Consider the following 25,035-nt stretch of genomic DNA (forward strand, 5'->3'; position numbering starts at 1 on the left):
CAGTTCTGTCCTTTCTGTTTCTCAGGCCAAAAACCATGGAGTTGTTCTTTATTCTTTCCTTCCTCATTCTACATCCAGTCTACAGCAAATCCTGATGACTCTTTATTTCAGAATCTGACCACAGCCCACCATCTCTACCTTCACACCCTGGTCCCAGCCATCATCGTTTCTCAGCCACTAATTTTCACTTAGATTATTGTAATTGCCTTATAGCTGGTCTCCTTGCTCCCACTTTTGTCTCTCAATAGTCTGTTCTGAACATAACGAGTGATTCTTTTAAAACCTGAGTTAAATCATGTCATTCTCCCACACAAAACCCTCCAAAGGCTTCTGTTACACTTAAATAAAAGCCAAAGGCTTTAGAAATGGTCTGTACAGCCAATCGTAGGCGATCTGACCCCCTCTGGCCTCATCTCCTGATACTCTTCCCTTCTTTCAGCTTCAGCCATTCTAGCTTCTTTGATGTTCCCGGAACACACCAAACCTACTTCTGCCTCAGGGAATGTGCACTTGCTGTTCTTTGCCTCATGCTTTCTCCAGATAGCCATATGACTTTTTTGCTTATATTCTTTAGGGCTCTGCTCAAATATCATCTTATTAGAGAGCTTTCCCTTGACCATCCTATGTATAAAATTGTAAACTTTCCCCCACTGGCACTCCCTTTTCCTCTTAATCTCCTTTAGTATTCTCCACAGCATTTATATGACGAGCTACATATTTATTTGTTTGTGTTTATTTTCTGTCTTCTCTTACTAGTACATAAGCCTTGTGAGAGCAAGGTCTTTGTTTTGTTCACTACTATGTCCAAAATACCTCGAACAGGGCCTGGCACGTAGTATGAAGTCAATATTTGATGAATGAAATATAAATTAGCAGATGATCTTGATGCCGGATTAAAAGTTCCTATTGTATTAGTTCCCATATCAAGGGCCTTTTATTATCTTTCTGGATAGTAGATTATTCGAATCTAAAACCTTTCCCTTTTATTAGAAAAAGGTAACTTTATAGATATCTAAAACAATTTGCATTTTTTAAAGCTTGTAAAAATACAGCATCTTTATATATACCATAGTGCAATAGGTACCCTAGAAATAAGTGAAGAGCATTTGGTAGAAAGACAAGGCTATATAACCCTTACCTTTCCAGAGTGAAGGGTGCTGGGCACCATGTAGGACATTAGATATACTTCTGGCTATTGGGTCTTCAGCGTTACCTTGTGTGTGCACACTGTACTTTGTAAAATATCTCTTCAGGGAGAAGTAGACAAGGAGAAGGGTAGTGGTGCTGGGAGATCTTTGCATATTCAATTTAGGTTATGTAAACTTCTTCCCAGCCTTTAAATGTGTTTTATGTTTGTTAGGTTTGTTGAAGTATAATTTATACACAGTAAAATTTACCCTTTTGGGTGTACAGTTCAGTGACTTTGGACAAATGTATATAGTCACTGAACCACCACCAAAATCAACATATAGAACATTTCCTTCACTCCTATAGTTCCCTTGTGTACCTTTGTAATTGAACCTCCTTCCTTACCCCCAGCACCTTGTGATTTCTGTCTCTATCGTTTTGCTTTTCTAGAATGTTATATAAATGGAATTATACAGTATGTAGCCGTTTGTGCTTGCATAATGCTTTTGAGATTCATCCGTGCCATTGCCATGTATCAGTGGTTTGTTCCTTTTTATTGCAGAGTAATATTCCATTGTATGGATGCACTACAATTTGTTTATAAGTTCACCAGTTGCTGAGCATTTGGGTTATTTCTGGTTTTTGTTTATTTTGGATAATGCTGCAGGCATATATAGGTCTTCGTGTAGGCATATGTTTTCATTTTTCTTAGGTGAGTACCTGAGAGTGAGGTTGCCGGGTCCTCTGGTGTGTATATGCTTCACTTTATAAGAATTTGCCAAACTGTTTTCTGGAGTGGTTGTGTGAATTTACACCCCCACCAGCAGTGTATGAGAGTTTCATTTGCTTCACACCTTTGCCAAGACTTGGCATTATCAATCTTTTTAATTCTAGTCATTCTAGTGGGTGTGTAGTGGTAAAGTTTTCAGTTGCTGCTACAATGTCTACATCAAATTATCATTTGTAAGCAGGCCTTGATTTTGTGGAAGGCATTGTTTTGTGCTGTCATTGAGTTTCCTGATGCCCCCTTGGGTAGCTTGTGGAAATCAGGTGGAATTTTCAACCCTCTAAAAGTACGCCCCCCAAAAGACAAAAATAATTTTTAAAACCCCCCAAAAACTAAAAGTAACCCCCCCCCCAATACACTTGTAGAGCAGTTTTCTTTCTTTGCTTACCTTCATGGTGCCTAGATGTCAGGTTTGTTTCATGGGAGCTTGTTCTGTATGCCTCTTCTCTGTAGTGATGTTCCGGTCCCTTGCATCTCCTCCTGGGTTGTGGGTGTGGAAGGGTGGCCCTCCAACTACTGACCAGGGTACTTGTGCTGCTTTTACATCCTTATGTACTTTGCTTCCTCCTTGCAAGAGGTTCCCTAGTGCTTCTGTGACTTTTCTTCTGGCTACATCCTGAAGTCTAGCGTCCCAACCGGGCTGGGAATGGAAAGTTAAAAATGTGATGTCCTCTGACACCCTCACTCCCTTCTTGTAGAAGGGTCTGAGGTTTGTTTGTTTAAGCTGAACGGAGGATGCCAAAGATAGAGGTTTGAGTCAGCTTGACACTGGCTTAGGCGCTCCTTTTCACTCTCCTTGTTCCTCCTTCCCTTCCCCCTCCCCCACTGGCCAGTTGTTTCCTGGGCTTTGTCTGAGATACACTGTACAGTTCTAGTCCCAGTCTACTATTGCCTGCTGGAAAACAGTCAGAGGCGAGATGGAGGAGAAGCCGCCAGGAAGTTTCTGACAACACTAAGCTCCGGTCTCTGCCTCTGTGCTGATAGTACAGGATAGCAGTAACCTCAGAAGAAAGGCATCCAGAAGCCTGCGCTGGGCTGTGGCTTGTGGCTAACTCAAAGGAGGAGAAAGGACCGGCCTGGAAATGCCCCTCTTAGATTCATCTTATTTGCCACCAACCATCTTTATTTTGGCTCACATTCTTGGAATTGCCAGTGTTCTGTACTGGAAGAAACGTGTCAGAGGCAGAGCAGGTAACTCTCTTGTGCCTGCTATTCTTTAAATTTAGTGTGGGGCTTTTGAGGGTGGGGTAAATGACGAGGTCTTCCCAGTTGCTTTCCTTAAAGGGCTAGTACCTCCTTCAGCGAGTTGGCTGTCAGACTTCAGTTGTATGTGGACATACTGAGGAAACTGGGCTGCCCTGGGGCTACTCTGGGACCCTGACTCCTTCCTGTTCTATTAGGCTGTCTGGCTGGAGGGTGCTGGTTAGATGAGGTGATGTCTGGGCTTGAAGCTGGAGGGAGGTGGCCACTACACTGACTTGTGTTCTTCCTCAGACAGTCAAGCCCTTCCTTTCTTTACTTTCTCAGTCTCAAAGTGGTTTTTGAGATCCTTGTTTTTAACCAGAAATGTGCAGTAAGTCTATCACCCTCCTCAAGGTATAGATTTGGGAAAAGAAAACTTGTGAGATTGGGGAAGGTTCTGGATTTGGTGTATTTGGGGAGAAAAGGCAGAGGGGGAAGGATCAGTCAGAGGAAAGGGTTGAGTGATGTCCTTGCTGTGGTGCATCCTGGAACACTAGGGTGCCTCTGTTGCCCTTGATATGATTGATATTGTTCCTTTCCCCTCAGGCAGCTGCACAGTTTAGTTATGTGTATCCAAGTCACCCTGTTCAGTGCAAGGAAGTTAACTGTTATCTTCCCTAGGTAATTGGGCTCTGATAATTTTAAAAAATAAAATAATAAAATAATAAAATAATATATATATATATATATATATATATTTAAATGGTACTAACACCCTCTTTCTTCCTATATTGCTGTTATGTTATATCCTATTGACTTGTAAACACCCCCCAGTGCAGGCATCAGCCCCAAGTTTAGCTGATTCCTAAGTTTCCATAGTTGCCGATTAATAAGGTCTAATTTTTCCTGGAATACACCCTTGAGTCTCATTGCGTTCAGTATTGTCATTGTGATCAGTTCACTCTTCAAGCCAAAGTATGTAGACAGTTGTTACTGTGTTTCTTACAGGTTAAGGTGGAGAACTGATGAGTTATTACTTAGCTTTCTATTAAAAGTTCATGAATGCTTGACAGAATTAGAATTAGATTCAGTCATTCCCCAGTGTCCTTGTCAATAAATCCCAGAAAAGCTTTTGACTAAATATTCAGCTCCCAGTGTGTGTCTGTATCAGCAAAAACAGAGACAGACATTTAGAAATATGTTTGATTGTATGGTGGTATGTTTAAAATGGTACCTCAAAGTGGCTTCCTGTATTTGAGTTTAGAAAGAAAGGGGCCAGCAGGCTTGAATTATTTGGTCCTATTTACTATTTCATATGTAATGAGAAAATAAATATCATTTAGGCAGAGGCTATTATTTCCTTTTGCATTATAGTAATTTTTCTTTCTTTCTTTTTTTTTTTTAAAGATGACTGGTAAGGGGGATCTTAACCCTTGGCTTGGTGTTGTCAGCACCACGCTCACCCAGTGAGCTAACAGGCCATCCCTATATAGGATCCGAACCTGTGGCCTTGGTGTTATCCGCACTGCACTCTCCCGAGTGAGCCACGGGCCGGCCCCGATTATAGTAATTTCTTTTTTTTTTTCTTTTTTTTTTTTTTAGAGTTGTCTGCTTTTTTTTTTTTTTAAATTAATTAATTATTTTATTTCATTCATTCATTTATTTATTTTTTTAATTTTATTTTGTCGATATACATTGTGGCTGATTATTGCTCCCCATCACCAAAACCTCCCTCCCTTCTCCCTCCCCTCCTCCCCCCCAACAATGTCTTTTCTGTTTGCTTGTCGTATCAACTTCAAATAATTGTGGTTGTTATATCTTCTTCCCCCCCCAGTTTTTGTGTATAGTAATTTCTAAACCACTAATTGATTAATATCTTACAAGTTTATCTTCAGTATATGATTTTCTATAGAACTTCAGAGACATGCCTTATCTTTTAAGTGCTTTTTCTATGTTTTAGAAATATTAATTTCATAAACAACCATAAAATATATTGAAATAAAGTGAAAAATGCATTGTAAAAGTTTTTTATTTTTAATTACCTGATAGCTATATTGGAAATTTGCTGTGTTCAGTTTATCTGTAAAATTAGACCAGTGGTTTTTCAATTGGAGATTGTGGCTACCAAATCTTCTATAGGAATACTTAAGAAATTCTAGCCATTTTTTTTTTTATAATTTCAATTTTAAGATGAATTTCATCTATGTAAAAATGTTCAAAAACAAAATGATGTACACCTAATTACTATCTGCCAATTGGACATCATCAGAACAAACTTTCTCCACCATATCTGTGTATATATTTGTAATGCTCATAAATGTACACTTGATTAAAAATGTGAACATTGTCTCTTCTAATCTGTTTTTGTTTGTTTGTTTGTTTGTTTGTTTTTTACATTGGAAGTGTGTACACTACTGCAGAACACACTCCAGAACATAGATCCTATGCCTAATAAATTCCAGGCAGTACTCAGTTGTATGAGCTCAGGTGTTTGGTCCATAATATCAAGTGGGTAATACATTGCTATGTGATAATATTGTAATACTGGTTTAGTTTGTACTAAAAGTTTTTGTTCTTCTTGTCTCACTTTTCTATTCATATTTACATATTATAAAGAATGTACACAGTTGGATATTGAAGGTATTCTATTTTGAAACAAATATTTCTGCTATTCTCTCAGGCTATTGCATCAGTTTATTTGAATAATATCCTGAGATTGTCAGGCATACTGTTAAGCTGTTGCTGTTTGTTTCTATTTATCTCTATGAACCAGTTTTTAAAAATTTATTTTCTGCAATAAAACACAAAATAGAAATAAGCCAGATGCTGAGGTTGATACAGTTGTAATTATTTTCCCATTTTTAATAAAAATTACCTGACTGCTTATGCATTTGGCTTTAATAGAAGTAACATAAATTTTAACATATAAAATTGGTTTATACTATTAAACACTGCTTTTATATGTTCTATATGTTGAGTTCCATATTTGTTTGAAAAGTGTTATGTTAGAGTTGAAAATCATCGGATTTGAGAGTCTCTTGAGGTTCCTCTTAAGTGCTGCGGTCCTGATACTATGTTCTAGTAAAGGCTTACTATGTTTGCTTTTTTATTTCTTCCACTCTTAGAGTTGATAACATACTCTATTTTGCTCTTAGAGTTGGAATAGACCTTGCACATTAACCAGTCTAACCTCCTATTTAGTCCTACCCTTGTCAGAAGTCATTTTCCATTTGCTTGAAGGTCTCTGAGTAGAACATACCACCTATGGACTGTTCAGTGTGTTGCTAACTGGGGAGTTCTTTTTTAAGCTGGAATCCTCTCTGTAACTTATACCTCTTAGTCTAAAATCTGCTTGTCAGAGATCGAGTCTACACCCCCTTCTAGGTGTCAGGCTAGCTTATAGTTGAAAGCTATCTTCTCTAGGCTAGACACCTCCCTTTCCATTACCGTATATGATTTCCTAACCCCTTATCATTATAGTATTCCCTTTGGACAGTTAAATGTATTGTTTTTGCTTTGAAAACGTGGTGGCCGCATGCGCACGCACGCATGTGTGTGTATGTGTATAGGGAGGTGAAGCAAGTACAGCAGACACATGAGGAAGAATAGTGGTTGATGAGATCTGTTCATATAAAGTATGTGGCTTTTACAACAACATTCCTAAGTCACCATCTCTTCAGCAGACATAAACAAAATACAGGAAGACACAGTTTGTACTAAAGCCATGTAATACCTGTAAGACAAGGCTTAACACCCAGTCAGTGCTTAGAATTTTAAGTAGTCTTCAATATAGCCCGCTCACACTTGCATTCACATATATTTTCTCATTATTCTGAAAACTTCCTACTGTCTTATTTGAAACTTCATTTTTCCTCCCTAGTACTGTTGAAATAATGTTTCCCCCATCCTCTTCCCCTTTTCACATCTGTCTTTTAACTGTAGCCAGACTAATCAGAGTAATCTTTCTGAAATACAGACATGTCTGTGTCACTCTCCTATTTAAAATTCATCTATGCTTCCCCTCTGTTTTTATTTTTGTTTTTTTGTTTTGTTTTTGGTGGCCGGCCAGTACGGGGGTCTAAACCTGTGACCATGGTGTTATAAGGCTGTGCTCTACGAACTGAGCTAACTCCCCCTCTGAGCGGCACCCCCTCTGCTTTAATTTTTTAATTTTTTCTTTTTCTTTCTTTCTTTCTTCTTTTTTTGGTGGCTGACTGGTATGGGGATCTGAACCCTTGACCTTGGTGTTACAACATAACGCTCTAATCAACTGAGCCAGCTGGCCAGCCCTCCCCTCTGCTTTTAAAAGAAAGTTTAAACTCTTTAGCATGACATTTAAAAAAAATAAAAAGAAAGAAAGTATTTTTGTGATCTGCCTCCTGCCTATTTTACTTGTTTCGTTTCCTGTCTTGTCCTTACAAGCGCCCAGTACTCCAGCGTCATTTAAAAACTACCTAAAATGCCTGTACTCTCTTTTCAACTAGACAACTTGATGCTTATCCTTCAAGGTAAGTAGTTACTGCCTCTCTAGAAAGCCTTTCTCTTCTGTGCTCCAGTAGCACTCTGTTAGACTACTCATTCAAATCTGTTGTCATCTTACTTAGTTTTAGCTTGTCTCTCTCCCCCCATGACTTAGAAGAGGGACTCATTCATCTCAGTATCTCAAGTGTCTGAGACAAAATAGGTGTCAGTAAATATTACTGGAATAAGTTAAGATAGCATTAGCTATAAGCTGTAGCAGAAACCATGCCCTATTCCTTGTGTATTTAGGGAGTTTGGCTTAGTTTGATTTGTGGCCTAAGGTGGATAATCAGTATAGGTTAATTGAATGATATAGAGTTGTCCTATGTTTTAGTTTATTAATATCTCACATTGTGATGGTGTTAACAGGTAAATGGCTTTGTGGTTACTTGAGAAGAACATTTGAATTCTTTGTGTGTTTGTGAAAGGACACATTTTTCCTCTCTAGGGTCTTGTTTTCTTTATCTGTAAAATGAAAGAGTTGGATGATCTGATCTCTTAAGGTTCTTTCCGTTTCTAACATTCCACGAAGGAGAACCAGCCATAATCCCTGGATCTGGACCATATGAAGTACAACCTGTGATTGCATCACGTTTTTTTTTTTTTTAAAGAAAAAAGACAGCTCCACAAGAAAAGAAAAAACAAAAACAAAAACCAAAAAACAGAAAACAAAAAAAAACCCAAAGTACCTCCATCACATTATTGGGTCATATTAAACTTAAGATTAATTATAAAATGGCCAAACTTCATATATGAATTGTTGTTGTCTCCCCTTCAGTCATTGCTATGCCTTTGGTTTTCTTGAGCTTCAGCTTAACACTTACAGGTATCTGAGTTAAATTTTGTCCTGTGAGATTTGGTGTAGTCTTCTAACTTTCTGAGATTTCTTTGAACTTTAATTCTTTCACTTATGACATTAGCTGTGTGTGACATTTGTGTTATCCATAAATTCGTTAAGCATACAATGGGGACTCAATAAATATTTGAATAAATGGTCATATATCTAATGTATTTTTGCTCAGATAACTAAAGCATTAGATGTTTAGTCAAGGTGGAGTCTTTATCTTTTTCTTTCCTTTGCTATTCTTTTTTCTAGATTTGTGCAGTGTAGTAGAAAGACTACTGAACTTGGAATTAGATGACCTGGGCTCTTAAGTCCTGGCTCTTTTGCTTACTACAATGTGATGTTGGATAGGTCACTTAATGCCTCTGTACTTCAAATTTCTAGTCTGTATGGGAAGAAAAAAGACTAAGGTCTCTAATTTTATGTGATTCTGGCAGTGTGATCATCTGGTCCATACTTGGAAGTAGTATGGAATTATGATTGAGAATCTGGAGTTGGACTTTGTGTGTTTTTATCCTAGCTCTGCCCCTACTGGTTGAGTGAGATCTGGGCCTCTGTTTCCTCATCTGTAAAATGGGACTAATGATGCTGCGTGGTTGTTTTGAATTAGTTCTTAGAACACATCTACACTTGGTAAGGACAGTATAATTGCTATCATTATTATGATTTTTTCACAAAAGATATCATTGAAGACATACTACCTTTCTGTAGGCTGCTGGGACAAAATATAAATAAATGCTTGTCTTTATAGTTGGGAATTAAGAAATGTGTTAGAAACCAATGTGAGTATATATAAAAAGTTAGCAATACATTATGAATCATTGTCTTACATATTAGAAGGAAAGACTTCTGCGTCTGATTTTATATTCTTTTTTTTTTTTTTTTTTTTTTTTTTTTTTTTTTTTAAAGATGACTGGTAAGGGGATCTTAACTCTTGACTTGATTTTGTCAGCACCACACTCACCCAGTGAGCTAACCGGCCATCCCTATGTGGGATCCGAACCCGTGGCCTTGGTGTTATCAGCACCACACTCTCCTGAGTGAGCCATGGGCCGGCCCCTGATTTTTTATTCTTAATAGTGGGTGATTTGGGCATTTTAGGAAAGAATTTAAATGTATAGTTTCAATTTTCTGTGCTACTGTAAGAAAGCCAGTTAGCTGTAAGTTCTCAGATCACTTCTAACTATATGTGGAAATATTGGCTTGAACCTCTTTCCTCCATTCAACTTTTTCAAGATCTGGAGTAGCAGCCAGATTCACCTTTTCCTACCTTTAATATGAAATGACAAAAAGTTAGGTAAAAAAGTAAGGGGGTGGTCTGCATAAAGACTATACCAGCCCGTCTCCTCTGGGTAATTAAGAGCTGACTGTCCTAATCAAAGTCTTCTCTGCCTTTAGCAGCAGCTTCCCTTTTGAGGCTCAGGACCTCTTGAGAACCTGAAAGGAATGCCTGTCTCCTGGTAGCTAGACTGACCTTGTCTCCGAGAGTCTTCCCTACTTTCCTACAGTCTACAGTGTCTTTAGGGGAAATAGATTCTGCTTGGATGCCTGGGGAGTGAGGAGATGGCAGGTTTTAGTTCACCTTCCTCAAACTTTACCCAATAATGATTATTTTGATTTTTGGAGACTGTGAAATTATTTGGTATTTCTAGAAGTTGCCCCACATGTTCATTTTGGTTGTATCTTAAAATTCCAGTCAGCCACAGTTAAGTGTTCTTATTTCTGAACTTTCCTGAGACTATTCCACCTCCTTGTATATACAGATCCCTTATCCCACTTTAGTTATTCTGGTTTAGATCCCTCTCAGAGACAGCAGTGTATAACAGGAAGCACAGCTTTGGAACTAGACAGATGGATATGTAATGTTGGTCAAGTCATTTAACTTTTTTAAGTTTTAGTATTTTTATCTCTAAAATGGAAATGGTAATATCTTTGATAGAGAATTGTTGTTGGGATTAAATGAAATATTTAAAGTTGTTAGCACATTGCCCGTGAACTAACAGTTACAGTAGAAGTACCTTCTAAATGTGCATGAGGACAAAAGAAAATTCTTGCATGCAGGGAATCTAAATATGATAAAGGAAGAAGTAACTAAATATGAATCAGGAAATGTTCATTTTTCATCTCCTTTCCCTATTTCTGATGCATTCCTTTTCCTAGGACAAGGTAAATTCTAGGAGGATCCTTCCTCTCCAAGGCTGACTAAGGAGAGTCTCATAAGAGGGACAAACTGAGTACAATTGTCACAGGTTATCAGGGTGACTGAGAGCTTAGTCAAGGAGGGATAAAGTCAGCTGCAAGTCCTGTTATTAGTAAGCAATAACAGGATTAATAGCAGTTTGTAGGTGGGAGGGATGCCTATGTGGAAGTGAAGGAAGTTGTCAGGCAACTGAGGCAGGTCACAGGGCTTGTTTAAACTGAGTGGCCTGCTAGGCAAGCTTGTGTTTACTTTTTTTCATGTGTAGTCTTTTGGTCTGATCTCTGGAAACTTGCTTTCCTGGGTGCTGCCCCTCCTCTCTCCCTGCCTTCAGAAACAGGATTGGAAGTAGCATTAGCCTGAAGAAGTCATTCTATTTAGGGAGCTAGAGCAGAGGGCCAGTGATTAGGCCCTTATCTGCAGCGGGGCCTTTTTAAGTGGTGTGGGGCAGGATTGGAGTGTTTGTCCTGACATCCACAGAGACTCAGCTTTTCTATCCCCTGGTTGGGTCAGAATTGTGCAGAAGCAATAGATGGGCCGGGCCATCTGAATGAAAAAGCACTTCATTGTATTTCTTCAACATTCCAGTGTCTGGTACAATTAGCCAAGACTCAGAAAACAAGTTGGACAAACAAGCAAGCAGCCTTCCACTGATGGATAAAGGGATTTTTGGCACAGCCAAGTTAAGTACACTGACTGTCAGGACAAAGTGGGAGCATCTGGGAAGAGGAAGGGGATTTTGGGATGCCATTCCTGGCTGGATGAGAAGAAAGAATGGAGCAACAGCAAGTGGTATTTTTGAAGTTGATAAAATCTGCTATGCTAACCTTCCTGCGAGGCTGGCTGGGGCTGGGCTACTCTGTAAAGTAGGTGGAATCATTGAGGAGATACTGTGACTCTTCCCTTTGGGCAGCTGTAAGTGTGGGGAAATGAATCTCCCTTTGGAAGTTGGGAATCTTTTGGACTTGCTCCATTGTAGTCTTTTCTGTTATGAGACTTGCTCAGTTTGTTAACACATTATATGTACTTCTGCCTGAGAAGAGGAAAGCCCGAGGAGCAAGTTGTTGGGCAATGGATGCCCTGTTCCTGACTTGGCAGTGAGCCATTTCAGCTCACCAGCTCTCCTGCAACCATCTAAGATTCCTCAGGTTATAAGGTTCTGCTTTGTAAAAAGAGGATAACTCAGAGATCAGCTTCTGCTCAGGCTTACTCACTTAATACCTTGACTGGACTTTTGCATATTAATCTCCCACCTCTCCATACTCTGTTGGTCTGGAAACACCAGGTTGGTGCCACCTTTGAATAGCATGCTGTTTGCCTGAAGACATGGACCCAGTTTTTGGAAGTACCCTAGGGAGGAGCTTCCTCTCTGACCTCAAGGGAAGAAGAAGGTCGGTAGGAAGTGGTGGGTGGAGCTACTTCTCTGTTCTCTTTCTGTTCATAGCACAGCCCTTTGGCTGTCTGTCTCTGTTCACCTCACAGCCTTTTTTGAGAGCTGCAGGGTGTGCACAGGCCTCTAGTTGGAGGTCCTTTGTGACCACCACCTTTCAGGTGGGGTCAGCAGACACAGGGGCGCTATGTGGCCCAGTTACCAAGATGAGCACAAGTTCAACGCCCACCTGGTTTGCCGCATGTGCTGTATGGGTTAGTATGTGAAGTTTTTTTTTTTTTTTTTTTCTTTGTCTGGGCCTGAGGATCCCAAATAGCCCTTGTTCTCATTGACTCATAGGAATGCTTGGGCTTTGAAGCCTTGTAGTTGTTACAATCTTTGGGCTTGTTAAAAGTGCAGTGAAATAGATGGGGGTGCCTTACTTCCTGGGGAACTTCTGAGGCTGGTAGTGGCTGGCACTTAAGAGCCCAAGCTTTGGGTGTGGGACTTTAAAGAGACTGAATTCATGCTCATGCTTCTGCGTGTATCAGGAAACCACCTTTAAGAAAGTCCAGGGTGTATTTTTAGCAGAAGTTGGTTGGTTACGGAGTCTACCTCTGAGCAGACTGGGGGGAGGGGTGGAAGGGAGGAGTCATGGCCTGTTTTCTTCTTTGGAGCTTATTGCTAATTCTCTTACACTTTCTTCTGCCACCTTTGACAGAGAGAAGGCTCAAAGATGGTCTGGGTTCAGGAACCTGAAGAGTGTTAGAGGGTAGGAGAAGAGTCCTGTTTAGCTGTGACTTGAGCTCTCTCTTGATAAGAGATCACTAAATAATGATCACTTAAAAAATGTTCTGTGACCTTGAACATGTGATCTAACCTTTCTGGCCATAGGTTTCCTTGGTTTTCAAACTGTAGGATGTACAGACTGGTGCTGAACTGAGACATCTATTCATCAATTCTTGGTAAAATGAAAAAGATAAGGAAAATGTAGTGTGTCTTTCATAAACCTAAACTGTTTAAAGAACTTTCCTTTATTTTGAAATTGTCCTTCCTACTTTTTAATGTTAAAATATCCTTTATTTTGGGCCGGCCGGTGGCTCACTTGGGAGAGTGTGGTGCTGATAACACCAAGGCCGCGGGTTCAGATCCCATATAGGGATGGCTGGTTAGCTCACTGGGTGAGCATGGTGCTGACAACACCAAGTCAAGGGTTCAGATCACCTTACCGGTCATTTAAAAAAAAAAAATCCTTTATTTTATGAAAGAATTGCTATTAGATAGTAATTTTATATATCCTTACTTAGCAAAATAAAAAGTTGACAACTGCTGTTAGGCTTTCTGATTTATTTTGGAACATTAACTGGTCTGCGAAGTCTAAGTTTGGGAGCCACAGGATTGGTAATCTACTAATATCTTTTGATTTTATACTTTGAGTCTCTGTAGAACAAAATTGTGACCCAAATAGGCAGATTTTTGCTAAAAATAGCGGGTTGTTTGATCAAAAGGAAACCTTAGAAGAAATCTCAGGGAAGGGGAGTAACAGCAGTAGCATTCTGATCTTGTCTCCTGACTGCTAGGTCAGTGCGGCCAAATATTTAAGTGCTTTTTGAGAAACAGACTTGCTACTATAATAATGTTTAGGGCACAAGGAGGGGCAGTTTTAGTTAGTAATTGCCATGCAGTCTAGCTTTTTATCTTTCTTGTATCATTGAGATTTCTACCCTGGGACCTAGAAGAAAGATTTATCTGCATCTGAAAGTGATTGAAGATAAGCTTATAACCAAAGGCCCCTTTTCTATAATCAACAGAGAAGTACAGAATCTTTATTGAAAGGTTCAGGGCAAAAACAATATGCTGCCAGCTCACTCTACCTCTTTAATCCCCTAGAGGCACTATAGCCTAATGGTTAAGAAAATGGGCTTTGATATCAACTGTCTATGTGGGGTTCCTGCTCTAGCACTTAAAAGCTATAAGTACCGAGAAAGTTACTTAACTTTTCTATGCCTTGGTTTCTTCATTTGCTAAAGGGTATTAAAATAGACCCTAACCTGTGGAGTCATTATGAGGAGTTCCTGATATTAAAGCACTTAACCTAGGGTCTCACACATAATGGGAGAAGTTCATAAATGCTAGCTGGTAGTTGTAGTAGTAATATAATGTGAAAAGTATGTAATATGAAAATTCAGTGCTAATCTCCGTCAGTTCTCCCTATACAAGTTCAGGCACACAAATACATGCCCTGTTTGCTGGAGCTAAGACTTATTTGGATAACCTTTGTTTCTTTGATTGAAGTACCTGGGTGGCTAGAGAGGGTAACCCTCCCTATCATGAGCCTGGCCTAACTCTGCTAGCAACAGGACCTGTGGATCCATTCTGGGAAGGAAAGCCAGATACGCTGCAGTTGGTCTTTCTAGCAAAGATGCTCTTAGTCCGTTTGCTTGAATTTGTGCTTTTTAAAAAGCTCCCCAGGTAATTTTGATATGGTTGGTTCACAGACTGGTATTTGGGAACCATTGGCCTAGTCCAAATTCCTCATTTTATAGATGACACTCAGGCTCAAAGAGGGGAGATGAATGTCATATAAAGAACGATAGGTTAGAGACCAGGAAGTTCAAGACTTGGTATGTTCCTGTGTGACCTAATCTGAATTCTTCAATCTCTTAGGGATTTCATCTCAGGGATTTTTAAAACTCTGTATCTCTTTGTATCTATGAAATAGATACTTCAATAAATACCAAGAAACTATTGAGCTCTCTCCCTTTTCTGTTCTCTTTACATGTCTTTTCCTCCATCTTGGTGGCCCTTTTGCCACCGTGCTTACTACTGGCTTATTTTTTAAATCCAACTTCAGCCCTGTATTCTCTGATTCTCAGTAGGCCAAAAAATTATCATTAATAAGGATCAGGTTTTCCTAAGAAATAAGATAAAATTTTAATTTTGCCTTGAAGTTTCTAGAGTTGTCACTTCCCTAAAATTCCAAGTCTCAATCCTCATTGCGACTTTCTCAATCTGTACCAGCCCTTGGTGATAGATGCCTTTAATGAATTCCTATCATAGTTATAGTTTGCACCTCCTTTTCCCTTGATTATTATATAGGACCATATTGTGTTGCCGTGTAATAATTTCATGGAGGCAGTACAGTGTACTGGTTAAAAGTTCATGATTTAGAGTCTGATGGACTTGGATTTGAATCTCAATTCTACTACTTACTTTGTGACTTTGAGAAAATTACTAAGTGTTAGTTTGCTGAACTATAAAATGAGAATTAATGCATACTTGATAGAGTTGTGAGGATTAATTCTCAGTCATAAGTCAAATACTACGTGAGACAGGCTTCGCACAGCATCTACATATAGTAAATGCAATAAATATTGAGGTTGGTCTTGTCTCCCAAAGAAGGTTTGTGTGGCCTTCTGAGGACAGGAATCATTTATAATGCTGGTGCCATTATACATTATTGGTAAACACATTTTATTGCTTGATCTCCAATTTAGCCTGTTTCCTTTGAGCTTACGTGGAGAACGTGTACAGTCTCCTGGATCCAGGTGTGGCAAGGACTTAGGAAAGCTATAGCTGTAGAAGGGACATCCGAGTGGGAATCCCTCCTCTTTTCTGGAAAGCAGTCTTATAATTATCATTTGAGATCACTTTTTTTTTTAAAAGATGACTGGTAAAGGGATCTTAACCCTTGACTTGGCATTGTCAGCACTACGCTCTCCCAAGTGAGCTAACTGGCCGTCCCTTTATAGGGATCTGAACCCGTGGCCTTGATGTGATCAGCACCACAATTTCCCAAGTGAGCCATGGGCTGGCCCCGTGAGATCACTTCTTAGTCTGACTTTGAAAGTACCATCTTAATGTGTCTTTGTAGATATAACCTTGGTACATAGTGGGCTCTCAGTATGTATTTATTAAATGAATGAATATTTTTGAGTACCTAATGTCCTAAATGTTAGATATTTAAGGAAATTTAAAACATGGATCTTGACTTAAAAGAGCTCAGTTCAAATAGAGAAATAAGACATTAGTACAGAAATATCTAACAGTAGGTTTTATATGCTCAATACCAAATAAGTTGAATAAACTTTTAAATGCCACAGGTATCCAAAGGTGGCTGGCATGGTCAGAAAGGTCTAAAGGGAGAAGTGGGACTTCAGCTTGACCTTGAAAGGAAGATCTAAGATAAGCCAGGAAGAGGAGGGTAGATATTCCAGGGGGGGAAAGGGTGAACAATGGCTGGCACATGAAAGGTATGTTTGGAAACAATAGGGAAATCAAAATGGTTGTAGTTGAGTCTTGCAGGGGAAAGTCTGGAGATAAAGTTGGTAGAGTATATAGATTGTAAATTCCTTCAGGTCAGAAGCCAGGACTCATCTTTGTCTTCTCCAACCACCTAAAACTTAGTGAATAGATAGGGCCAGCCGTGGCTCACTTGGGAGAGTGTGGTGCTGCTAACACCAAGGCCTAGGATTTGGGTCCCTATATAGGGATGGCTGGTTATCTCACTTGAGAGAGAGAGCGTGATGCTGACAACACCAACTCAAGGGTTAAGATCCCCTTACTGGTCATCTTTTAAATTAAAAAAAAATAAAAGTAAAAATACTTAGGGAATAGAAACTGGAATTGAATTTAAGGTTGTAGAGGGTTTTGAATATGAAAACTAAAGAGCTGGACTTGATCTTCTGATCCTTTGGGAGTCACTAAAGGATTTTGAATAGAAGAGTAATGGGGGCAAAGTGGTGATTCAGAAGATTTGTTGAAACAGGGTATCTGCTCTAGTTGCCACAGCTTCAGCTATCAATTGTTAACTCCAAATTTGTATCTTCAATTCTGACTGCTTTTCTGAACTTTAGATCTAAGATTCGAACTCTGCAAGAAGATCCTGCCAACACCCCATTATTTATATTGTACTGTACTCAACCTATCCTCCACAAATCTGTGCCTGCTTCTATTTTAATTATCTCAAAGTACCACTCTCCTCTTAGTTGCTGTGCTAGAAACATTAGAATTATCTTTAACTCTCCATTTCCTTACCCTCGGAGTTAGGGGCTGTTGTTTCTGCCTCTCAGTTATGCTGATCTGCTCACCCTCTTCTTTACATTTCTGCTTTCTCTGCCCTAGTTCAGGCTCTCACATTTCTTTCTTGGTCTGGCATAGTAGACTGATAATTGGTTCTTCTACCTCTTAGGGTCTCTCTGGTGCAGCCTACCCTTCAGTCCAGACAAATCTTCACAAACCACACTCTGGTTCAGAAAATTCCAATGACATCTCTTTGCCTACTTAATTAAGTACATACTCGTCACTCCACCTTTCTGGGTCCACCATGATTTGCCCCAGCTGACCTTGCTGGCCTCCTTTCTCGTTACATTGCTAAATGTATGCTATGGATAGCCATACCATTCCTTAAAACACATCCTGTGTACTCACGAGTATATGTTTCCGAATCACTGCTTCGGTTTTTCTTGTTTACAATTTCTTAATTCCTTTTTGAGCTGCCAAAATCCTACTTGTCATCCAAAGTTTAGTTCAAATACTAATTGCTTCTTGGCCTTTTGGCTAAGATCAATTATAGTTCAAATACCACACCTTTCACTAACTGCTCTCCTAGCTCTGTCAGAATTAATCAACTCTGTGCTTTAGTGTCATTTTGTGAAGCTTGTATTTGGTGTGTTATTTGCTTGGTGTTATTGTTAATTACTCGTTGGTGTCTGCCACTAGGTTGTAAGCTTTATGAAGTCATGGAACAGGCTTATTCCAACTCTCTACTTCCCTTCTCTGTCGGCTTGGGTGTATCTTTTTTAGATTTCCAGGTGGTTGGTGGTGCCTCTGAGCTTCTTGAAGCACTCCTGATTTTTCTGTGGCCCTCAGGAAAGGAAGCATAGACTCTTATTTGCTTTTTGAATAATTCTTAATGAATTTGGACTGTGTGAGTGAGCTCTGTTGGATCAGAACATAGAACTTTGTACCTCAAATGAAGCTTTTATTCTACACCAAGCCAATTCTCAAATTGCTCCTAGTAGAAGAGGATAGATAAACAAGTAAACATTGATACCCTGCAGTAATTGCCTAAACTACTGTGTGTAAGGGATGGGAAAATCTCCTGGAGGAGATGATAGTTGAGTTGAATGCTGAAGAATGAGTAGTCAGAGAATCAGAGCTACATTCCACACAGAGGGAATGGTATGTACAAAGGCATGCAAGTGTGAGAAAACATATGCCCCATTTGGGGGGAATTTTTTAACAAAACTGGAAGTTAGAGTTTTTATGGAAGAATGAAGAGGGATGAGTGGCAGGCAGGCATTATATCATAATGGACCATAGGTCTCAAGCTAAAAAGTTTGAATGTTATTCTGAATGGAAGCATCAGATCAGGCTTTTGAATTGGGTAGAGTTGGGGTCAGATCTGACTTCAATACTAACCTTATGACATTGGGCAAGTTGCTTAACCTCTCTGGACTTTATCTTTCTGATAAAAAAAAAACCTACTTTATAGGGTGGTTGAACATTAGAAAGACTGTGTTTAAGTGCTTAGCACTTAAGTAGTTGCTCAATAGATGCAAACTATTAATATCATTAGAAGAATAAGGACTCACTGAAGTATTTGAAAGTGGACAGTAGCAAGATCAGTCTTGCCAGAAAGATGACTGGCTGCATTGAGAAGGATGGATCAGAGCAGGGAAACCTGTTGATAAAACCATGGGAGTAGATTAAGTCATTCTGGGAAAATGTAGAGAACAGCTCTTAACTTTTTAAAAAAACCTATGGATTTTTCTTCTTTCCACATGACACCAAAAATTTTGCATGCAATTTTAGGTGGTTCATGATCACCCCCTGTCCAAACCCATCAATGGACTGTTGGGTCTGTGGATATCTTAAGAATCTGTAATACAGAATAAAAAGAAAAGGGGGCTCAGGATGAGTGAACATTTAAGGGGTGAACAGAAGAGAAGGAACAACCAACGAAAGAGGATAACTAGGGTAGAATGGACTCTCACATTCAAGAGGGAGAGTGCATTTAAAAAGTGAAAGAATGATTAGCAATGTCTTCTGCTACAGAGAATTTAAATGCAATAGAACTCAAACCTATCCATTGGGTTGGCAATTAATTGACTGTGGGGAGAGCAGATGCAGTGAATTTTGGGGGCTGGAAGCCAGTTCACATGAGGCAAATGGGAGATGAGGAAGTGGAGTCTGAGCATTGTCATCATACTCGTTCAGTGAGCCAAGAGAAGTTAAAGATATATAGGCTAGGGGATAATTGTTGGATTTAGGTTTCCAAGGAGAAGGGGAAGAGGGAGATCTAGATTTTAGGTGGAAATACTGACCTAAGGAAGTTGTAGGGGAAGGACATCTCTGTCAGTGAGAAACTAAAATAAAGAAAATTTGGGTAGGTATTGTAGTTCAGTGCAGAGAGACCTGTACTGATGGTCTTAATAAAGTTGGAAACAAGTATTAAATCCTTGTAATTAAAGCCATCTAATTCAGTAACCCTAATGATTTATAAGCCATTTGTGCCTCAAGTGTGAAATCTAAGAATTTGCCAGTGGGCAGTTGAGTTCTCCCTTGTCGGTTCATATTCTTCGGTGGAGGCTGAGATTATAAGAAACATCAAAATAAGTATCACCTTTCTTCTTCTTCTTCTTTTTTTTTTAAATGACTGTTTTCCTCTCATATAAGGGTACTTTCTGAGAGTTCTATCTTTGCTGGGCCTGGAATTAAATTAGGGATCTATGTGTAGGGAGCCAAACCTAAAACTTATTAGTTTGAAAGTCTGAGCTGTTTGGAGCATTCTGAAGGTATATATAATGTTAAAGTTGCTTCTTGGCTTCCCTAATGAATTTCCCTACTAAAATATTGATATATTAAACTCTAAGCACTGCAGTATCCTCTTATTCTGATGTTTTTAGCAAGGAAGAACTTTCCTGTAATTGATCCTATCAACCAACATAGAATCCTAAACAAGGATCCTTCAGCTCTTAGGGGCAAAGGAATTCTATAAAACTCTTTTCTGAGAAGCTCATGGCTTAGCACTAAGCAGTCTAGCTAGTCTTGGGGAAGGGCTTGTAATCATCTTGCATTTACTAGTTGTATTCAGAATAAGCACTTGGAACTCTTCCTTCTGTATTGAAAGTTTTTTAGCTTTTGGAAGCATGGTTGATATGCAGCCGTCAAGTTTCTGTAGTATATTATCCTCATGGAAGGGCTTGGTAGATAAACAGAATAATTTATGGATAATAAAATTGTGCTACTCATTTGTGCTACTCACATCTTCAAGTCTGAAAAAAATGAGGCAGCGGACTAAAAAGAAATCAAATGAATTATACCTCTTCTTAAAACTAGTGATTAGTTTAAAAGAAAATCTGTTCACTATTTTCATTTTTCTTCTGTGTATTGTTTGACCAGTTAGAGCAAACATGTATAACTTTTATAATTAAAAAAATTGTAAGAAGAAAAACACGAAAGAAAACTTGTGTCTTCAGAGTGAGAATTTTGTAACATTCGAATTAGACTTTTCTTGGTTATGTGGGTAATTAATATAGTGAAGCAGAGCCGATCTGGAATTGGTGAAAATGTACTGGGCAGATCATTTAGTTAGTTCTAATTTTTCCATCATGGCTACACATCCCAGCACACAGGTGATACTAATAAGTTTTGGGGTGTTGGGGTTTTTACGTATTGAACTGAATTCTTGTAGGTCACTTGGTTCTGATTTCATTTTGTGTGTTTCTTTAGCAGTCTTCTAAGTATACATTGTCCAATTAGGAAAGGTTTTGTTTTGTTTTTTTAGGTCTTATTATGTAGAGCTTTAGCTGTTAGAAGTTCTGGGCGATGCAAAAAAGTAAAGCATGGTCTCTTCAAAGAATTAGAGATCTCACTGGTGATGTAAGAATAGAGTATTAAAAATTCAGAACTCTATGTAATTATATAAGTGGTGATTGAGTGATTAGCACAGTAAGCACCATAAAAATTTGGAGGACAAAGAGACTGTTGAGAATTGGAGTTGTCAGGAAAGGCCACCAGAATAATTTTTCTCAATTACAAATCTGATCACATCATTCTCCTATTTAAAATCTTTTATAGGATAAAGTTTGAGCTCCTTACTTTGTCAGTGAAAGGTCATGATTTGGCCTATGCCATCCTATCCAGTTTTAAGTCTTGCCACTACCTAATAAATATCCTGTCTTTCAACCATCCTTAATTCTGTGCAATTCTCTGAAAATAAGCTCTTTCTTGTGTCCATGAATTTGCATTAGATGTAACTTCACTTCATGTAGCAACTTTGTCTCTTCTCTTCTCTTTCTGGCTAACTTCTACTCATCTTTTAAGGTTAGTTAGAGTCACTTTGTCCCTTCCCTTCTCTTTCTGACTAACTTCTATTCATCTTTTAAGGTTAGTTAGAGTCACTACTCTTGGAAACTTTCAATAACCTCCCATGTTTCCCTTCCCTACCCTGGTAGCCTTAACAACTTTTCTTATGTTCTTGAGTAGTATGTGCTTAACTTTACTATACTACCATCTCTTTTAAAGGTAGGGACTGTGACTTTGATATTTCTACTGCCAGAGTCAAAAGAACCTAGCAGCTAGGTTTTTAATAAAGATGTATTCAAAAAAAATAAATGACTGAATGAATGAGCTGGGTATTAAAGAATAAACAGGATTTGGAGAGGTAGAGAGGAAAAGAAGTAGCATGCCATGAAGGAGAAATAAATAGTATGAGCATAGTGTCAGTGATTTCGATGAGACTGCAATTGCAACCTGATTCTGACTCAGTCTCCAGATGAGATGGGCTTGAGAGGATGATGGATATGTTGGATAACTGAATCAGCATCTAAAAAGATCAAAATATGTTAGAATGACATTGTCCAAGTCTAGTAAGAATCCTGGCTTCAAATACTTGCAAAATTCTATTAAGTGAAAGATAGATTAGATTTAAATAATTTTAACAGTCCCAAATGAGAGCCTGTAGGTAGAATTTATAAGGAAGTAGATTATGACATTTAATAGAACTATTGTTATATTGCCTTATGAAGTAGTGAATTCTTTATTTTCTTAAGTTCTGAGCATCACAAGAATATTGTAGATGTATATGACATTTGGATATAACTTTCAACCCTGATCATATGATTCTTTGTTGTTGAAGAGATTCACATATCAGCAGGGAATTAGACTAGAGAACATGTAAGGTCCGTTCCTCAGCGGTGTGGACTATAGTAGGAAGAGAATTGTTTCTTGCAAAGCGGGAAAGGATTCAAGGCTGAAAAGAAGGATGTGAAGATAAGATCAGGGACAAAGATGAGGGAGTGCTTATTGAATGGCTACAAACTCAGAAAAGTAAGTAGAGAAGTGCATTCACCAGGGATGGAAAGAGAGCGATGACATTGTTTGGGATGGTACTATGTGACTTTTACTAGGGGATCAGTAAGAGGAGAATAACTGGGCAGTAGGGAGAGAGAAGCTAGCTGAAGTTTGTGTGAATTACCAGTGAAACAAATTTATATACTTCCGCAGATTACTTCCAAAATGTTCTCTGACTTGGAAAAGACATGGAAGTAATCGTGTTAATTTAGGTTTGGAGATTGTCATGGCAAACATAGTAGGTAGAAAGTTAGGGAGGTGAAGGTAGCTTTGAATTGCTTAATGATGTTGCCTGAACCATAGACTGAGATAGTCTTAGATGTTCTTAATGAATAGGGTAAATAAGAATGAAGTGATTGAAGGTTGAGAATGACTAGAGGGTACGAGAATAACCTTTATAGGTGACTGCTAAATAGGTATGTTTGAAGAAGGAATGAGGTTCAGGATGTGGCAGTGTGGTGACCGGATGCGAATTGGGGATGAAGGTCAGTGGAGCCAAAAAGGCTCAGATGCGTTGTCAGCATATATGTTGACATAAAGGTGGAGATAATAAATGTGATCCAAGTCATCAGGGAAGGGTAAGGTAGATTTGTCATGTGGAAGGAAGTGGGCAGCAGGGAATGCTCAATGACAGTGAGGATGATTTGAACAAGATAGTATATGGGATGGTGTTGGCTTCAAATAAACAAAAAAGGAGCAGGGTCTGGAAGTGGCTCAGTGGTCTGGCTCAGTGGTCTGGAAATGGCTCTGGGGAATTGGCAGGAATTGGAAAAAGTGAGTCTTCAGGATAGAGTCTCTGTGGAACAGGCATTGTCAGGTTGACAGTCATGTTTCTGTTAAAGAGGTGAAAAAAATTTAGAAAGAAGGGGAGTCTACCTCTGTAAGACTTAGGAGAAGAAAGAGAGGGAAGAGATGCGGATTGGGGGTAAACTGGGCAGCTTTGAGAGTTTGGCTGATTGGTAGTGGCTGGTGAGGAAATTGGAATGAAGGAAGTACTGGGGTAGGAGAGGGAGGGAGTAGAGCATTGCTCAGGCAGATTGGTGTATGAAGAGTGAGTTTTAACCTGCGTGTGCAGTATGAGTGTCCCAAATGCCAAGGCCACCCCACCCCTTCTGTTGGTATTCACAGCTTTGGCTTTTTGGAGTTTGTTGTGAGGGAAGCAAAGAATCACTCTGTTCCCTGCTGTGCTCAAATTATCATGCTAGGGAGACTTTGCCATGACATGATTTTTGAGACATGTGTTTTTATCTAATCTGTGAAGGGACAGCATGGTCAGGACTGATGAGGAAGTTGAGATAGGCCAGACCTTCCTAACATGAAGTCATTGTGCTGCGGTTCTGTGGGTAAAGTCAACCTTTTTAAGTGGTCCTAGAGAAACTGGGTCATGGGCAAAATAGAGGTATGGGAACCTGTTGCCTGGGTAGCACTAAGCCAGTGCCTCCTCTGTGTTTCCTTTACAGATGAACGGGACCGGGTTCAGAAGAAAACGTTCACCAAGTGGGTCAACAAGCACTTGATGAAGGTAGGACTCCATAGATGCTGCTCTCAACACCTCTTGCTGCTCTTCATCTGGATCTGTCATTCTCTCCACTCGGATAGTTCAGATTGCTTGCCACGTGCTCAAGTCTAGGAAGATACACATGACTTTCTTTTCTTTTTTTCTTTTTTCTTTAATATAGTCATAACAGTGTGGAAATTCTTACTGATCATTTTTGTGTCAAGGACAGTGTTACAGGCATTACCTCAGAAGGCTGAGGTTGAGGATACCATGGGGTGATTCTTGGGTTTCAAAAAACACTTTTTTCCTAGCTTTACATATTATTTTATAAGCCCCTTTCTTAATTTTAATTTGGTTTAATGTATTTATTTTCTTTAATCTCATGACTTTGTAAAGATGGGATGGAGGGGATTTTGTTCTTTCTTTCTCTTAATGTGCACAAATCTTAAATGTTCAGTTTGATGAATTTTCACATGAATTTCACCACCATGCAGTTCAAGATACAGAACACTTCCAGAATGGCTAGAGTTGGGGGAAGATTTTATTATTATTATTTTTAAATAAGAGAGAAACCAAGGTAGAGGAACTTAATGATAAACAGTATGACTACTGTTGCAGTCAAGATCTGAAAACAAAGTTTTTTTGTCTGTCTTTTTTTTTTTTTTTAAAAAAAAAAGATGACTGGTAAGGGGATCTTAACCCTTGACTTGGTGTTGTCAGTACCACGTTCTCCCAAGTGAGCTAACCAGCCATTCCTATAAAGGGATCCAAACCCGTGGCCTTGGTGTTATCAGCACCACACTCTCCGAAGTGAGCCATGGGCTGGCCTGAAAACAAAGTTTTTGAGTTATAGTAATTACTACTGTTCTGGGAAAGGTCACCAGTGATCCCTTAACTGCCATATCCAGTGGCCTAGTTTTATCTTCTGGTTATTTGATCTCTCTGTAGCATTTGATACTGTTGTCTACTCCTTGAAATCCTCTCCTACATTGACTTCTAGGATACTGCTTTTTCCTGAATTACCTCTTCCCTCTGTGAATGCCTTTTTTCTGCCTCTTTCACTAGCTTTTCGTCCTCTGTCTGACACTTCCCATGTTGATGTTCCCTAGGGTCCTAACTTTGGCCATTTTCTTTCTGTTCTCTGTATTCT

At 39.1% G+C, this 25,035-nt stretch overlaps 1 protein-coding gene across 1 annotated transcript in view; it reads left to right on the forward strand.

The window, feature by feature from the left end:
* Positions 1–2,997: 2,997 nt before the first annotated feature.
* The window catches only part of MACF1 (microtubule actin crosslinking factor 1), a 226,051-nt gene continuing 204,013 nt past the window's right edge, over positions 2,998–25,035 (forward strand). The window contains exons 1-2 of the mRNA XM_063103580.1: positions 2,998–3,106; positions 23,848–23,909. Of these exons, the coding sequence (XP_062959650.1) occupies positions 2,998–3,106; positions 23,848–23,909 (171 nt within the window). The remainder of the gene's footprint in view (positions 3,107–23,847; positions 23,910–25,035) is intronic.

This window comes from Cynocephalus volans, chromosome 8 (assembly GCF_027409185.1).
Source record: "Cynocephalus volans isolate mCynVol1 chromosome 8, mCynVol1.pri, whole genome shotgun sequence".
In the NCBI taxonomy this organism is placed as follows: Eukaryota; Metazoa; Chordata; class Mammalia; order Dermoptera; family Cynocephalidae; genus Cynocephalus; species Cynocephalus volans.